Source organism: Silene latifolia, chromosome 11, assembly GCF_048544455.1.
Source record: "Silene latifolia isolate original U9 population chromosome 11, ASM4854445v1, whole genome shotgun sequence".
Lineage (NCBI taxonomy): Eukaryota > Viridiplantae > Streptophyta > Magnoliopsida > Caryophyllales > Caryophyllaceae > Silene > Silene latifolia.
This window is the reverse complement of record NC_133536.1, coordinates 205,545,293-205,564,167: the sequence shown is the minus strand read 5'-3', so window position 1 is coordinate 205,564,167 and position 18,875 is coordinate 205,545,293. Positions and strand designations below refer to the sequence as shown.

The following is an 18,875-nucleotide window of genomic DNA, read 5'->3' as shown; positions in this document are numbered from 1 at the left end:
TGATTGTCGCCCGACTTTATATATTATGGTTTATGGCCTTATTATTTGAGGGATTTGGATGTTTTGGCGAAGAAATTTAGAAATTTCCTTCTTTTGCCTTTATCATGTCTGCAGAAAATATTGTTTAATTTGTCTTCTCAGGTTTATGACCAATTACTAGTTTGCTTTTGGTAGTACTACGAGATCTATCGAGTTCAGTGGTGATGATGGACCTTAACAACTTGATTGTCTGCTAGACTACTGTCTACTGAGGTAAGCAAAATTGTGCTGTAGCACTCTTTTTTTAAAATTTGAGTTATTAGTTGAATAAAATCAAGTGGGATTTATTTATGAGCATTAATAAAATAAATCTCTCTAATTAAAATCTCCTCTTGTTTTGAATTTTTGTTAGATTTTACAAAAAAAGACATTTGTCTGTAACTCTCTACTACTGTCGCATGATGCCCAAAAGAACTCCAGCCATCAACTATTACCTTTCACCCAAAATTTCCAAACTGAGACTAGCGTAGGCTCTCTCTGTTAATGAATAGAGACATGTGAATTAATGGATTATAGATGTATGATTTTAGCTAAAATCGACAACATATGGACTTGATTAATTTACGTAGACTCTATTAGTGATCTCACATTATGGTAATGTGTGTGAATCTTGTTATCTTGGATTGTCAAATGCTAAATATTTTGGATAACGTAATATGGGTAGGGTGTGAATAATCTTGGGTCACAGTCTTGAAGATTTATCCTGGTGTAATATCGTGGTGCAATTTTGTAGCTTACTAAACTAATAGTGAGCACTTAACCGCACAAATATGGCCCTTAGCCTGGCTGTAAGCATAAGAGGATAACGATTGCAAGTAGTATAGCAGGAGAATTGGCTTCTTCCTAAATTCTAATCCTAAAACTTGAAGCAGTCATTTACCGCAACGTTATAGGTTTATCTGCCACACAAACCAGTGGCAAAAAACACCAAAAAGTTGCATATCATTGCTGCTGCGTTGAGGAAAAAAATTAGATCCCAAATGTCAATTTTCTCCCCTCTCTCATTCCTAGAGACATGTGAAAGTACCACCAACCCAGAAAGTATCCTCCACGTCAGCCCTAGAAAATCCTCAACGCCCAATAGTATTATGCCACGTCACTGGATAAGAGAGCTTACCTTGAGAATAAGTGTATTAAATGGAAGAGGATTACTTCGCAGGTTTTATGGGTAGCTTACTCAGAATAGATACTATTCAAGCCACCATTTCCTGCCCATGATTAAGATAGATTTACCTAGACTCAAAATAAAGATAGTGCCACTGAAAATTTCGCAACCGTTTTGCTTTACTTTCGATGTTGGCAAAAGTGGTAATTAACCCCCCTTAAATTTGCTCAATTGTGAAATTAAACCCAAGTTTGGAATGTAGTAAATAGTAATTGACCTTGACCCTCTTTACTTCAAGCTAAAGTCCAAAAGTGAAAATGAGCCCTTTTCTTACTTTTCAACATAAAAACTATACAATAATTATCATTTTATTCCTAAATTCATTATCCGTATATAATATTCCTACAATTTTACAATTTCTTGGACAATTCAACAACTTTAGAAGTTTTTTTTTTTCTTTTCAATTTACCAATTAAAATACAACTCAATACATTTGAGTATTTCATAAAGTAAAACTTTCCTGATTTTAATATAATTTATGCATGTAAAATTAATTTTAGTGTATAATAAATCTTTGTAAAAATTAGTGAAGTTATAATTAATATTTTTTTGTGGTTAACAAATTGTATAAATGAATTTTGAACAATTTTTTGGTGAGATTTCGGTCAAAATAAAAGAAGAGGTTAGATTTCACTTTTGAGTAAACTTAATGGGGTTAATCACTATACATAAAAAAGATACTTAATTTCACAATCGAGCAAACTTTAGAGGTTTAGTTACTAGTTTTGTGATTTTCAATAATATCAGCAGTAAATCATTTGAATAATATTATGCTCGATTATTTTGTTGTTTTATATCCGGAGCAGTAGTCTAATTAATGATAGTGCTTAGCAATAGTAATTGCGTGTTATGAAGTAATTCCGGATTCTTCTTCATTTCTAAACCGTTGTGGTAGAACATATTACCTTCCTGTTTTCTTGCTTTCTTTGTGCTAATCAAGACTGATAGTACTAGTCATTAATCTTAAAACAAATACTAATTCTACTAATAGTAATACGGATGAGCAGAATTATTGTGAAGTTGTGTGAAAGAACTTGCTATCTACCAAACTAATTAACCACACTAATAATCATACAAATCTATGATAGTGATGGCTATATGGCATATGACAGATTCAAAAGTACTGCACATGGAATAATAACAAAACACAAAAAATGTTCTTCATTAATTTTTAAAAATAAGAAGATATTTTTTTTTCCTACATTTCATAGTTGTCCATGTAAAAGATTTAAGATATTTCCCTAGGCAAAGAGTTATAGGATTTTCTAGTAAAACCTATTTTGATTATTACCGCAAGTGATTTTCTACTTCCTTCGTCAATATTCCATTTTTCTCCTTTGCATATAAAGCGTACGAGTATTATCCTTATTTTTTTCGACGTGCACGCTCTCCAGTTGAAAAGAATTTTCTGATGGGGTATTATAGTAAATTATTATTTATTCAAATAATTGTCTGTCTTTGCTAAAGAGAGGAAACTAGAGAGATATAGAGGGAACAGTGGTCCTCTTATTATTGTTTGTATATGAAAGAAAAAGGTTGTCCCTTGCTCAGTTTTCATCACCGTCAATCCATCACTGATGAAAACATACAACACCTCTTTTCTCTCTGTTCTCAGAGTCCCACTCTTCAGCCTTTGTTATCCTCAGAGTTTTCTCTTTGAACGGATCTTTACCTCTTATCTCTTCCCTTCACTCGTGACATACTATAATATACACAAAATTTAATTTTAAGGGACCCCCATACTTTCTATTGTGGGGCTAATTTTTTCACTCTGAACTCTTCAGCGAGTATATTTCCATTTAGCTCTCTGACTTATTATTCTTTCACTACATAAACCCATTCCCTGTTAGATTGTAACTTTGAATTCCGTGCCTTTCTTTCCTTCTCTCAGTCTTTACCCCATTTTACTGTTCCTATAAGATAGAAGTAGAATCAATACATTTTTCCATACCAACATCATAATTTACATTTATAGAACTGCTTTCTTTGGTCAATTCAATTGGGTTTTCCCAGGGTTTAAGGCTCAAATCAGTGAGTAGACTAAACCTTCATATCTCCTGTTTGCAGCTTTTTGCTCACATCACCTTTTTTATTTTTTTAGTAAAACCTTCTATAAATAGGTTCAGGGTTTTGGGTTTCTAATTTTGCTGCAAAACTTGAAACTTGTGACATCATCTTATGCTTGCCATTTCTTTTCTTAAGCTTTATAATTCTCCCCCTTTGCCAATTTTAAAAGCTTACATCAAATCCTTCTTTTTCCTCTTTTTGTCTTCAGCCAGTATACCCAAGAGATTTGAAAATTGAAACAGAGCCTTTGTTAAATCAACTCAATTTTTTTTAGCTTTGACTTTGCCCTGGTTTTGATACTTGATGATGAGGAAGAACACCAGTGCATCTATTTTACAGGCTAAAAGCCTTAAAAGTTTTTAGGATTGGACTGTTTTATTGGATTTCAGGCAGGTGATACTTCCATAAAATGAGCTCCTGCTTGAGTGGAGGTGGTAGAACTACATATGGAATAGACCTTGACATCATTAAATCCCCCTCAACTTCCACAAGAACATCCCACTCTTCATCACCTTCTTCTACTATATCAGAATCAAGCAATTCCCCTCTTGCCATTTGCACTCGAAAGCCCCGAACTCCACGAAAACGCCCAAATCAGACATACAATGAGGCAGCTGCTCTGCTTTCCACTGCATATCCAAACATTTTCTCAGCTAATGATTGCTCTAAGCCTTGCAAATTCATTAAACCACATGAGTATTCTTCCTTTACCTTTGAAGATTCCACTGATGATATGCTCATGCCCTTTGCTGTTGATAAACCTGTTTTCCAGATTGACTCAACTGCCTACGAAAAGCCATACTTAAATGACGCCGATGAACATGGTGGCCAAACAAATTCCTCAAATTTATGTGATGGGTTTGAAGATTTTGATGCGGAATCCATCCTCGATGAGGAAATGGAGGAGGGTGGTATTGACAGTATAATGGGTGATTTGGGTATGTGTCTTGCTGAGGAAACCAATACTTGCAATAATGGTACTAGTGGTGTAGGTGTCCCTGTTGATTTTTGTTATGGATATCCGCTCGGGTTAGGGTTAGGCTTAGGCTTAGGTGGGAGATTTGATTTTGGGTTTGGAATGATAAGAGGAGGAATAGCTAAGGCATTTAGACAAAATGATGAGGGAGACTGGTGGAGATTTCCTGCTGTTAATGTGGGTGAAATTTCACCTAGTTTTAATAAGCCAGTGACGCCTAAGAAAAAGAAGAAGAACAAGAAGGTGATGAAACTAAATGTAACGCCTCCGGCACCTAGTAATGAAAATAATTTAGTGCCAGTTCTCAATCCCATTTCAGTTACAAGTAAGGAAGATTCAACATCAAGCAAGGAAAATCCAACCCCTGTACCGAAGTCCATTGAGGGGACTCTTTTGAAACTTAATTATGACGAAGTTTTGAATGCATGGTCTGATAAGGGTTCGCCTTTCTCCGAGGACCTTTCAGGCTCCGAGTTTTCGGGAAGTGATGTCATGGTATGTAATTCGTTTGAGGTTTAACTAATTTCTGTCCCCATGGCTAAATTTTGCTTGCATTATCTAAACTATAATCGCAGGTGCAAAGTTTAGAATGAATTCGGAATTAGATGCTTGCTGTTTTGCACTTTTGTGCTTGAGTGCTTCTGGCCTTAATCATGTTATAATAAATATATGTAGAGTCCAAACTGCTCAATTCTATATCATGATGGTCAGTTTGGTCACACTTGGTCTATATCTGCTTTAGGTTCTTCTGTTGTTATCAGTCATGAGCTTTAAGTATAAGAGGATCAATTGACCAATAGATGACTGTAAAAAGGATCTTTGTGCTTAATCAAAATTTTAAATCCGCCGCATATTTCTTGTTTCGGATCCTTCTTTTGGCATTAATTTAATGATGTTTGAAGCAAGTCAATGTAAAATATACTCTTAAATGACCCAGCAAAGAAATATGCTGTGCTCAATCATTATTAAATTTCCACTGACCCGAGTACAGAGTACTCTGATGTTTTTGAAACTCATGACTATCAGCAAATAAATATGCTGTGCTCAATCATTACTAAATTTCCACTGACCCGAGTACAGAGTAAACTCTGATGTTTTTGAAATTCTGACAGCACTGCTATAGTTATTTCCTAGATTAAATGCTGTTTCGATTTAGTTGGTAGTTATTTCCAAAATATAATACTTGTGAAAATGCTTGGTTGCATTACTTTGTCTGTCTTATCTAAAGTCACAGATTCTCTTCCTGTAATTGTTGGGAGGATTTAACAAATACTTAAATTGAAATGACAGGCACGGCTGGCACAAATAGATCTGTTCGGTGAGAATGGAGCGGTGAGAGACGCAATTGTTCAGCGTTACAAGGAGAAACGACGAACACGTCTGTTCTCTAAGAAAATTAGGTACCAAGTCAGGAAGGTTAATGCAGATCAGCGGCCTAGAATGAAGGTATGCCAATGTAGCTTTGCCTTTTTGATCAATATTCAATTTCAGTCACAACGTACAAGTAATGATGAGTTAGAGTGTTAGAAATTACGGTTCAGATTTGTGTTTGTTGCTTTGTGTACCCCTTTCTGTATGTCATACGGAGTACATGGTTTGGGATGAGAGCAGGAGTAGGAAAATACATGAGGTAAACGAGCATTGCAGGTTATCTAGTTGACTGAAGCTATAGAGTGAATTTATTCTTAGATGACAATAACTAAGAAGTTGGTTCTCCTGATGCTTTTCCTTTTGATTGTTGTTCCAATTCATAGCTCAGAGTAGAGGTGGACATTGGGATGGGCTGGGCCGGGCTGGTGCGGTCCAAGGGCGGGGTGGGCTGGGGTAGAGCAGCCCTGGCACGGCACTAACATAGGACCGGGCTGTGACGGGCTGGGCTGGTTTTGGTCAGGCCCGGGCACGGCACTATAGGGGCGGGCTGGTTACAATTTTTTTTTAAAAAAAAAAACGGGCTGAAAACCGGGCTGGGCTGAAAAAACCCAACACTAGCACGGCCCGTAGGGCTGGGCCATGTGCTGACCGGGCTGCTAAATTCTGGCCCGTATGAAAGTGCTGGGCCGGGCCGGGCTGGGCTGCTATGTTGTCCACCTCTAGCTCAGAGAATCTTGTATGAGCGGTTTCACATGTGAGAACAACCCAAACCTCGATCCTTTCCTTGACAAATTCCTCTCCGGGGCTGAACATTTTCTCATAGTAGCCGATCTCAACTTATTCTGGACCCTTAAGTTTTACTTCGGTTTCCAAAATCGTTTTAATCTTTATTCTCAATTTAAATTATAAGTTTTTATAAAAGAAATCCGGACTTCGATTTTAAAACCTATAAGTTTACCTGGCTTTTGTATTATGTTTCACTCCCTTTTGTTTTTCACTTTTTCTTTTATATTTTTTTCGCATTTTGAGGTGTGCGTTCACCCATGGACGGTTCTAAAGGATGATTCATGTTAGCCGACCCCAAATCATTTTGGGAATAAGGCTCTGATGTTGTTGTTGTTGTTGTAGTCGATCTCAACTTATTGTCAGACCAACAAATAACGATCTAAAACGTTGCGACAAGAATTTATGCTATCATAGAATCATGGGAACCTTTTCTTTGTCATGTTTTCTACAGTAAAGCTAATACAAAACAGTTTTACTTAAAACTTGCATTATTTTGTGTCGCAAACTAAGCTATTACTCCGTAATACAGAATATTGACATTGTATGTTCATCACGTGTTGCAGGGCCGGTTTGTTAGAAGGTCGAGTTCATCTGGAAGCGAAGAAAGATAGGAAGGAATTGGTAGCTTGCTAGTTGCTACTAAGCTTTTGAACCTTTTGCTACTTTGAACTATAGGATGTTATACTTTTGTTATACTTTTGTTAAGAATTTTTGCCGAATTTCAACAGGCTGAAAGGTAGCCGAGAGTCTAAGACCAGGTTATAGGGATAATTGAGGACTGAGGTGTTTTAATGTCATCGTTACCTTGATTTTTTGTAGACTTAATTCAAGGTTACCGTCTTTTCTTTTCAAGAAAATGTTACCTTGTAGTAGTATTTATTTGTCTTTTTATACTCGCAGTAAGTAGTTATGTCGGAAATAGAACAATACGGAGTAATTGAAATCAAACCCAGAACAACAAAATACTCATGCCATGGCCATCAGGATCAGTAAATGGTATTCATTTGTTACAGTAGGAAATATCTTTACTAAAATCAAATTTTACAGTGGGGATATATTTTTCATGATTTCATCATACGTCCATAGAAATCCTGCGATTAAACTCGCCTTTGTGCGAGTAGCGTTGTTTTAAGTGACTGTCATATTTAGTTGAGATTGTTAACTCTAAGTCTACGGGTTATGGCTGTCATATTTATTCACATCTTTTTCTTCGAATATAATTTCATATTCATATATTGTGGCCTATTTTTCTCACACTGTAAGACGGTCTTATTCTATCATTTATGTTGATAGTATTAGCAACAAACTAAATTTATCAGAATTTTAGTGCATGTCCAATTGGTCAGTTAAGCTTCTTGGAACAGGGAGGTTAACTGGTCTTCATAAGACGTATGGGTAGATGACGTATGACGTATAATTTCATCACCGCTTGGGCGCTTATGGATTTCATCTAATGATAGCAATAGATGAGGTGTATAAGCTATTATGAGGCCGTTGTATGTCTTAAAAACGTCTTATTTAAGAACTTGTGGTTTACTTTCTATTGTAGCTTTCATTGCTAGGTATGTTGTTTCAGTTACCTGCTTAACTTTTCGGCTGTATTCAGAATTTTCTGGTCAGTTCGGCGTTTGAGATTATGAAAATTATGACTGATGCAGTTTGTTAAGTCGAGATCCTGGTGTTTGAAGATTAGTGAAAAGCGCAGCAGAGAATTTACCTCTTTCTGTCTTTCGAATGGTAATTTTAGCGACAGTTTTACCATTTGCAGTTTAAATGCTGTTCATTCTGATTTCTGAAGCTCCTTTCGTTCTGGCAAGAAATTACTAATTAGTCCGTTCCCTCCTTCTGAGTATAGTCACGGCTCTTTCTAGTGTATATAGAAATTTAGAGACATATACTGATATACTGTAAGAGAAGTCTTTTGCAGTGAACTGGTAAATCATGTTTATAGATAAATTTTCAGTGGTGCTCATGGACTAGCATTTGCTTAAATACTGTAAGAGAAGTCTTTTGCAGTCTGTTCATTTGCTTGTACAAGATTTGATCCGAAAAAAATAAAATTGACTCGAAAAAAATGAAAAAATAAACTCTGTTGGTTACTCTTCACTGGTATGGTTAACGGGGAAGCAGGGAAAACGAGTGGCCGTGTAATTTACAAACAGAACTCCGGTCAGCTAGAGACGTCATTCTCAGCTGCAGGACAATAAATAAAAGGATAGACGACATTTTTTAGCAAGCGAGCTTTCAGCATTTGGGAAGATCAGTTGGAGCTGGAGGTAGTTTCTGATTCGGTAGCTGTCCGTCTAAAACAACCCATGCCATCTTTAATCCCCAGCTCGTATGAACTTCGAGGTGACAATGCATAAACCACACACCTACCACATCAAAAAGATTACCGTATTAGTTTTTAGGGATATTCTCTCGTATACCCCTCAACTTTTTCATTTTCTTGCAAAAAAAAACTTTGACTGTCAATAACGCTCGGCTACAAGTTCAGAATACGATAATTTTTTTTTTTTTTTTTTTTTTCAAATTGACCGTCTTTAGGAGGTCTTCAGTTTGAAAAAGAATTCACCTACGTCTCAACTCGAAGTCAAGAATTATGGTCGGTCAAAGTTTATTTGTTAAAAAAAGGTTTGACCAACCATAACTACCAGCTACGAGTTCAAAAAAACCGTGATTTTTTTTTTCAAATTCAAGGCCTTGACGAGATAATTGGTTTGAAAAAAAAAGAAATTACCGTTTTCTGAACTCGTAACAGATAATTATTGTCGGTCAAAGTTTTTTATTTTTTTTGTGAAAAACGAGGGTTAAACCTTAGAAAACGAAAAAGTTCAGGGTACTCGTAACAGAATTTTACCAGGATTGTCGGCCAGGAAGCGAATGGCAACCCATCCTCCATCTGGGACACCAACCGTGTTCCTTTCAACAGGGTCAACAAGGTTGAACTTAGCCGGGTCATTAATAGGATTAAAATTCCCGAACCCTTGACCGACAACAAAGAAGTTGAAACCATGGAGATGAAGGGGATGGCTCTCTGTCCCAAGAATGCTAGTATCCTGCATGACTAGCTCAACACTTGTGTTATATGGAATCACCACTACTTTTGTTCCGTTCATGACATTTGTATTATTGGGAGGCGTGCCGGTGTAGTTGAACTGGTTTTGTGGTGATGTCGGGAAGTTTGTCGTGTACACGCCATTTGATTGGTGAAGGAAGTGTGTTTGGAGAAGAGCTTTGGTTGGCATTACAAAGGAAACATTGTTAATTGCAGCGGAAAACATGGTTTTGTTGGTCGGACCTTGACAAGTTTGGTTTCGTGGACACGGGTTGGTTCCTAATCCGACAGTGAAGAAGAAATGTCTGTCGACATTTTTAGGGACGTTAGCCGGGAATTTGGCATTGTTTAGGCTTCTGAGCTTATTAGTATAGTTAGTAACAAAAGACGTGTCTCGTAGAGCTGGAAGATTTGGTTTGAGTAGCGGTAGCTTTTTAGTAGAAGTTGATGGTGTCGTGTGGTGGTGGTATTCGAGGATTCCAGCTACTGTGGAGTTGTCGAAGGTTCCGTTTCCTGTGACATAAGGTCGAGCCATCATTAGGAATCTGGCACCGGGATAATAAGGTTTGGTTTTGAGGAGGACGTTAGATGTTTGGCCGGGAGTTATTATTATTATGTCGGTTTCAAAGGGCTTGACGTAGACAGCATCAACGTCGACCACAGTGAGAGTATGGTTGGCGATACTGAAGAAAAGCTCGTCATTGAGTGCAGCATTGACGATCCTGAGGAGGTATGTTTTCCCTGGTTTTACTTTCAACTTGAAGGTATCTGCAATTTTGTTTGCATTATTTTGAATTAGTCTAGATTCGAGTGAGGTATATGATCAATAGTATGGTATCGGAAGTTTAGGCAAGGTCGAGTTTAGGTACCTTTAGCCGAGCAATTGTATAACGGACCAGGGAGGCCGTTGATAGTGTAGGCGTCAGATACATTAGGACCGCCTCCCGTTTGGAGTGCTTGGTTAATGACTGCCTCGGTATCTGCATTCCACCACTCTCCTGCATTGGCCGGAAAGTGTAGTGTAAATTGTGTAAATACACAAATTCTTACTTGTGAGCGTCACCAGTCACACCCGATTTAAAATAATGTTAAAAAAGGGGGTTATGAGACGTCAGAAGCAAGACTTGCTGAATGGGTACAACATATAGGAGCAATGATATTTAACAAGGGATCGCAATTAGGGCTTACCAAAGACCATAGGAACTTCCTTATATGGGTGTGGAAACGGGTATGGGATCTCGGGTTTGGGGAGGATGATGATAGGCCCGTAAAGTGTCGACCGGAGCCAAGAAATATGGGCATGCCACCAAAGAGTGCCTCTTTGGCCAACTATGGTGAAGTTGTATACATAAGATTGCCCAGTTTGAATGGGACATTGTGTTATATATGCTGGCCCATCTGCCCATCCACTTCTAAGTTGTCTTATACCATGCCTATTCACATAATTACATAGATCAAAATTAAGATTTATTTTTGTTAATTATGAAGCACTAATGCTTCATATAAGGCTGCGTACATCTAAGCCCTTCTTATCTCGTAATTCGTAGGAGTGAGGAGCCACTGAAACATAATTATGGTAATTATGTTGGAGTTTTTAGTGTAAGTTAGAGCGATTAAGATTTAAAATTAAACAATAATATTTTATTTCTTCATATCTAAGTAAAGAGTGGTTAAGATTTAAGACTTTTTTATAGTTATGATTAATTATGATTAATTAGTCTCTTTAGAGTAATATTTTATCAACATTTGTTTATTAGATGAGCATTTTGACATTTCATTTTCATTTGTTAAAAGGGATTCTTGATATAGAATTTGGTAATCTTGACTAGAGGAAGATAGATTTTTGAAGTTGACATCAATGTTGTGAAAAATACGGTACGTAGAAAACTTGTGTAGGACGGTTTTACATTTTCACTTTCATTTGTTAATAGAAATAGTTACTGTATTAAGTTTAAGTGAGACATTTTTAGGTATAAAAAAGAAGGGTGAAACCCAATACCAATGGATGCTAATATTGTTTTGAACATGGTTGACAACTTTGATTAGTAGTCGATCGCCCTCTCGAGCAACAATTCGAGGCCCTGGAAATTCCCCGTTAACTGTAACGATGCTCTTTGTGTGACATAATCTTGTAACATTTTGCATCTTAATCTATTAAACAAACAAACAAACAAACAAACAAACAAACAAACAAACAAACAAACAAACAAATTACACGATTAGAAAATGTAATTTATAACATTTAAAATAATGGTAAGAGATAAAAAAATCAAGTTATAGTTATGTACGTCAAACTTGTAGTGTCTAGTGATGCCATTGTAGGCTGCTTCAACGATATTATTTGAAAACCCTGAAAAAGCAGCAATGCTGAAAATGGCGACAAACAATCTCAAAGTTGCCATAATTGATCTCGACTAGTGTTTTTTTAGAGGATGAGGAGACAAAAACCCGATTAAATTGAGAATGATGATAAAAATCGCGAAAATGAGAGTTATATAGGGTATGGTAGCTAATTAGGTGAAGAGATAAATGGAAATAGATGTTCCAGCATGCAATGTGGACCAAATTTGTTTGTTAGAATGCTAGTTTTAGAGTGATCGTAAAGTCTATGTTGCATACTTGCAATTGAACAGCTAGACTATGAAAATTACAGTCGATTTCGAGTTAATGTCGATGATGATTATTCTTCAGTTTGATAGTTAATCTTTCGTTGTTACTCTAACCTATTACTTACTCTCAGTTGAATATTCACTTGTATATATAATCCCATCATTATTAATTACTTACCTACTAGATTTTGCAAAAGTCATAATCAAAGATACGTTTTGAGATTCTACTATTTAGGGCGCCTATTCACTGAGATAAAAGGAGTAGTTTATATTGACGTTGAATTACATTAATGAAACAACACTAACAATATCGAATACTATTTGGCTACGAGATGACGTCCTGAGTGGTACCGAGACAATTGAGCTAGTTTTGGTATTACCATGTCACATAATACAACAGTGTTTTAGTATATACACCTTACATAAGGATATGTGACTGAAATGAGAGAGTGATCAGTGATATCTACCCAATCTCGATACTACCAAGTGACACCCAGTAAACTAACTACATTTCTTTTGATTGTGAAGGAATCGTTTCATGCAATTGCCCATGTAATTAACTTTATTAACGTTTATTATCGGATTTCTAAAAACAACTTTTTTTTTACAATACATGGATAAGGTTGCATGGTATATGTGACATTATTATTATTTTTGTGTAAGGAGAGCTACAAGTAAAAAGGGTGGTTTTAATACTGACATGGTTTAAATTCAGGTGATGAGTATTAGAGTATGTATCATTTTCTATGTACCAACTAAACTAGTTAATATCTGCACCATGTAAGTAGATGCGAATTAGTTTAAGTCAAGTTTAAGATAAGACTTTATTGTGAATCCACACAGGAGATCGAAAAGGCTGCGTACTTTTTTGTTGTATTAATACGTATCTTGTTAACAATTCATTGTGATTTGGTACGTGGAAATTAAAATGATGGAAGAAAATGTATAAATCATTTTAAGAAATGAAAAGGCTTCACTTAATGGATACTCATGTCCTTTGAAAAACTTTTAATTTTATATACAATAATGTTGTTTATATGCATGGTTGTAAGGTCTATTTCCATAGTTCCATACAAAATTGCATTACAAAATACTACTGCATGCTACGCAACTTATACAAGACATGCATCCTTTAGGTTTACGACAAAAAGTGATCCGGAATATGAAATTCTTCTACGACTATCTAGTACGAGTGAATTTTTACATGTATATCCGTATATATATACACTATAGTTCGTTGCGAAAATTGCTTTCAACTGAATATAATTTTCATTATATTTATTAAAATACTTTTATATGTATAGATGATTAAAGTGAGTGTTTCACAATTCTTTATATTTACGTAAAAAACATTTTGAGAAAATTATAAAACTCAGACCATTAAATCCATTAAGAAAAATATATTTGAAAGAGTCATTGTATTTATTAGACACAAAACTTAAAGTTAACTACTAAAAGATAAGTTTTTGTAGTACGGAAATAAAAAAAAATTATATTTCGCATACACATGAGATTTTGAGAAGGTTTAAATAATGTGATAATGTGATAACGAGTATGTATGTACACAGTGATCACGAGTGCATTTAAATAATCAAAACAAAAGTAATGAATTAAGTATAATAGTGTTATAAACGACATGAAAAAGTAGATAATATTTTACATTTTTCTTTCATAGTTTCAATTAAATGTGTATACGTCAAGTATAAAACGATAATGATTATGGCTAACTAAATATTACTTTTAGTGAAATATTTTATTTGTTGCTTCGTATTTTTTAAATACTTTAAAGTTAAACCTCAAAGTATAATATTTGAGAATGTTCAACCTATTTTATTTATAGGTAAAATCTTAAAAATCATTATATATACTTCGTAGTTGTTTAAAAAAAAAATAAAAAAAAAATCGCAAAATTCTAATAGAAATGTTTGACACATAGCACATGCAAGACACAACCAAAACATTCGAATAAGTTTATTTTGGACCTTATATGTTTGATCCATAAATATCACAGTCTAGACATAAAAAATTGAAAAGTGCCTAAAATTATATTCACATCATTTTAAACATAGATTAACTAATTTGGAACATAAATCTAATTTAAGAACTTAATGTTAATTGTTACATTATTGAAATACATTTTATTTTAGTTAATATGATATTTGATTAGTTACAAAATTATTTATAAAATGTTTATCATGCATAACTAATTATCACTTATTAGTTACTCCGTATAATTAAAATTGTATGTATTTTATTTTATTACATTGAAGTCAAACCTATAAAAAAATAAGATTTGAGAAAGACTAATTTATTTTATTTATAAACAAAAATATTAAATGTTATATATTAATTATATTTTTTTTTTAGTTATAATAATAAAAGTTTCAAACAGGCCGCGCGAAGCGCGGGATAATACCTAGTTTATGATTTATTACTGAACTTGGCCTAAATTTGCTCCTTTTTAGATTTAGAGATCTGAATTGCTTGTTTTGTATTCCGAATCAACCTATATTTCATTTAATCGGATAAAATAATTAAATCGAGTTAAAATTTATAATTAACTTAAAATAAATCATTTATTTTATTTATTTGGCACTTTAATAAATTTTTCTTACCTCCACACATCAACTAACTTTACCTTTCTAGTTTATTTTTCTAAATGTTTTGTAACGTACACGAAGTAGAAGATTGCATAAATTTGAATATTTATTTACTCCAAAATAAAATTTGAGTATCATGGTCTTGGACCTTTGGCCCACAATCGCAGCTAAAAAGTTGTTCAAAAGACATAAGTTGAGGAGTCAAATTTAGCCCAAAAGATCAAGCTAAAATGTTGAGAGGAAGACTCGTTAACTGGATCCAATTCAGTCAACAATGACGAATTTGAGGCCTACAACTTTACACTCAAGTGCTTCAACTATGCAAGGCTTTACCTAGACGTGGCAAAGCAACCCGGCTTAATTGACCCGATTCGAAAAGGCTGACTTAACACCCGAAGTTGAACCGAACTATATCACCCGAATTTGACCCGATAACTCGAATTGACCCAAACATGACCCGAGCTTTCTTGACCCGTAACTGACCCGATCCAAAAATGACCCTATCTGAAACCACCAAACCCGAAAATGACCGACTAAATATAACTCTAATTAAACCGAAAAGACTTGAAATGTCTTTTTCTCTCTTATTCATTGACCTGAAAATGACCCGGCCCGAAATGACCCGACCCGCTTGATCCGAAACAGACCCGACCAACAAACCTTAAACCCGAAATGACCCGTCCCAGCCCGAATTAACCCGATATCAATGAAAGACCCGAACTAACTCAATCCGAAATGGCCTGACCCAAACCTAACCCGTTAAGCCGTTTTGTCAGGTCTAGCTTTACCTACTACAACCCATTTTATATCACAAATTTGGGACGAATATATGTGTCTTAAACATGCAACGGGTTAAATAGTTTGATAGGATATAAAGTAAATAAATAAAAAAAGGTTGTCCATCAGACAATACTTCCCTGTTCCATTTAATTCTTCAATTAGTCTTACTTTAGATGGAGATATCTATTTAAAGTGTAAACGGGTTAATATGTCACCATCTATATAATAAGATAAAGTGGTGACATCTCACTTGTTGTTTGTCTTATTATGAAAGTGGTGTGATATTTGACCCGTCTACAACTTTAGACGGATAGTGTCCGTCTAAAGTGTATCCGTCTAAAGTGAGATTTTGTGTTAATTCTTTATGTTTACTTTTCGGTCCCTGTTCATAAATATTAAGAATATTCTATACTTCGAATATATAACATAAAAGATAGTCATTGTGCGATCTTGTTTAAATTGTATTACCGAGTGTATTATGAGTATCAAATTTATATAATTTTTAGTACTATTAATTAATGATATGAACAAAAGAAAACGAGCATTGATATACGTGTAAATAAACGTAAAGAATTCAATGGAACAAAGGAAATATAGTTTAGTTCTTCGTCTGTTTTAAACTTAAGACAGATATGACCGACTTAAAAGAGACCAACTGATATTATATCCGTTTACTCAAATACTCAATTATCATTTGGCATTTTCAGTTTTGTAACCAAGCACCTTGTGCCCATACTAGGGACTAGTAGACCTGGCAAAATCAACCCGACTCGATTGACCTGACCCGAAAAGGTTGGCCCAAGACCTGAAATGCCTCACCCGAAACCCGACCCGACCCGATCCGACCGATAATGATCCGAGCTTTCATGGACCCGTAAAAAACCCAATCTAAATGACCTGATCCGAAACCACCCAACCCAAAAATGACCTGATAAAACATAACTTTAGTTGACCCCAAAAGACTTGAAATGCCTTTTTTTTCTCTTAATCATTTACCCCAAAATGACCCGACCCGAAACAACCCGACCCGCATGACCCGAAAATGACTCGAGAAACATATCTGAAAGGATGTGGAAACCGAAAGGACCCGTCTCGACCCGAACTATTTCCTGATAATGTGACAAATCCAAACTGACTCGACCCGAATTAGCGTGACCCAAACCAATCCGTGGACCCGTTTGCCAGATCTACGTAGGGAGTCATTTTTAGTTTCGATATTTACACTGTCACGTAATATAAGACCATTTTATAGTACATAAAAATTCTTTTATTTACTAATTAAATATTTTACTATTTGTTACTTATACTGTGAGACGGCTTATATAATGTAATTACTAGGGAGTATAATATAAAATGAGATATTACCGTTATCTCATGTTGTAATTAAGACGACTTATATAATGTAATTACTTATTCTTTATCAGTTATCTTTCCTTTATTATGACTTATTATTATAAGGTCGGACTTTGAAGGCCTAGAAATTTTATATTAGCAAAATTTTATTATGTTTAACATACTGTACTTGTTTCTAACATATGGAGAGTCTCATGATCCTATTAGCTTTAAATCCCCTCTACCATTACCGATATATTCTTCATGACGGTTTTTTTTGGGTAAATAAATGATTTTAAAATTCCGGTATTTAGGTAAACACCTTACGAAAGACTATGATGTATAAAATAAATTAGCTTTAAATCCCCTCTACCATTACTAAGAATTCTAATATAAGTTCTCAATATCCTCTTCACACTGCTCTCAATTTCATCTTTCCGTTAATTTCATCTTCGTACATACGTTTGTTCGATTACTTCAATACCTTATTTTAAATAGATGTGTATAAAATAAATTAACAAAGCGAGTGACCTTATAAGAACATAAATTCTCATTGAAGACGGACACTATTCGTCACAAATTGAAGACGGATAGTGTCCCTTTCATAATATGCAAGTTGCACTATCCATGGGGTGTTCCATTTCTCCCCCACTTGCCCTCCCACTTGCCTTATTGTGAGAGTGACACTATCCGTCACAAGCAAGACGCTTTGTTATAAGGAAGTCACTAGTCAATAGGGCTGGGCCGCCAAATAAACTTGAGAAGCCCAACTCCAAAAGATCGTTTGAGACCCTATATAATATAAAAAAAAAAATATAGTGAACGGTACTCGAACGTGGACATTTAATTAGCAAATTAGACTCTAAACTAACACAAAATCTCATTTGTGACGGCACGTATCCGTCACTCCAAGTGACGGATACTATTTTCTCTCACAAATGACCCAAATAGAGGAGAGAGGGAAGCACATGGAGGTGCCTCCACCTTGTCCCCCCTATTCGTTTTGTGAGTGGCATTACCCGTCACTTGCTCCGATCCATCTTCAGCGAGACTAATTGCTAAACTAAAGGCTGGAGCCCTTTTTTAAGAACATTGCTTATCAGACGGTCCTGCTAGCCAAGTAGCGAACCCATGAGACTTTTAATTTTTTTTTTTTCTTTTTTTCTTTTTTTTTTTTTTTTTGAAGTGTAGGTGTGTTACACTTGTGTTCTGACAAGTAATAACATGAGCAGGAGCCGAAGGCCCAGTGGTCATGACTTATTATGACCCATAAGACTCATGACACGTGAAAAGGACATACAAAATCCATCAACTCAATCTCACCTAATCAATCATGTAATCTAGTGAGTTGGTCTTCCTTAAAATTTATTTTTATATGAAAAAATTAAATGAGATTTTGATATTATTCTACAGGTGAATATGAACACTTTTAAAAAAAGGTTGTTAATAAGCTACTTCCTCCATTCAACTTTTATCACCTCACTTTAATATAATACTCCTCCCATTTATTAGAGAAATAGGGTGATAATTATTGAACGGAGGGAGTATAACAGTATAACACAAGTTGGACTATTCTGTTTATATTTAACAATAAAGTGATTACAAAATTCTGTTTTATTGTTTGAAACGAAAATGGCTCGTCATGTTGTCTTTTATAAATGGAAAGTTGTGTTAAATTGTGTAGGTGTTATAGGTGGAAGAAGAGTGTATAAGGAAGAAGCTATTACTGCCTACTAGTGCCACAAGACTTTCTCCGGTGGCGTTACCAACATCCTAAAAAATGTCACACATTTAATCTATCGAAAATTCAGGTTACACCAATAAAGTTGTCTCTCTAACTTGAGTAGTGATTACTAAATCTAGTAAACGGGTCAATGTGATTGGGTTCAAATCAGGCTAATTAGGTGTAAATATTTTAACAAGTGCTACATTTGATCAATAGAATGATCCGCAAAATATACATGATTTACAAAGTCAAACCTTCAATTTCTTAATAATAATTGAGTAATAGAAAAATCGAGTGAGCCACACTCGGCCCCATCTTTCCAAACATAAACATCAAACTAAAGTGCATAACAAGTTATAGCCAAAA

At 35.1% G+C, this 18,875-nt stretch overlaps 2 protein-coding genes across 2 annotated transcripts; one reads left to right on the top strand and one right to left on the bottom strand.

Annotated features, from left to right (window-relative positions):
• Nucleotides 1-1,784: 1,784 nt before the first annotated feature.
• LOC141612433 (protein CHLOROPLAST IMPORT APPARATUS 2-like) lies at nt 1,785-7,261 on the top strand. Its single transcript, XM_074431206.1, has 3 exons — nt 1,785-4,742; nt 5,538-5,693; nt 6,968-7,261. Exons 1-3 carry the CDS (start codon nt 3,681-3,683, stop codon nt 7,013-7,015), a joined length of 1,266 nt encoding a protein of 421 aa, XP_074287307.1. The 5' UTR covers nt 1,785-3,680; the 3' UTR covers nt 7,016-7,261.
• A 1,077-nt stretch (nt 7,262-8,338) lies between these two features.
• Nucleotides 8,339-11,969, bottom strand: LOC141612432 (laccase-17-like). The gene is made up of 6 exons (XM_074431205.1): nt 11,751-11,969; nt 11,462-11,613; nt 10,651-10,895; nt 10,332-10,460; nt 9,265-10,230; nt 8,339-8,779 (listed from the first exon to the last, which is right to left on the bottom strand). Exons 1-6 carry the CDS (start codon nt 11,862-11,864, stop codon nt 8,649-8,651), a joined length of 1,737 nt encoding a protein of 578 aa, XP_074287306.1. The 5' UTR covers nt 11,865-11,969; the 3' UTR covers nt 8,339-8,648.
• Between the last annotated feature and the right edge of the window lie 6,906 nt (nt 11,970-18,875).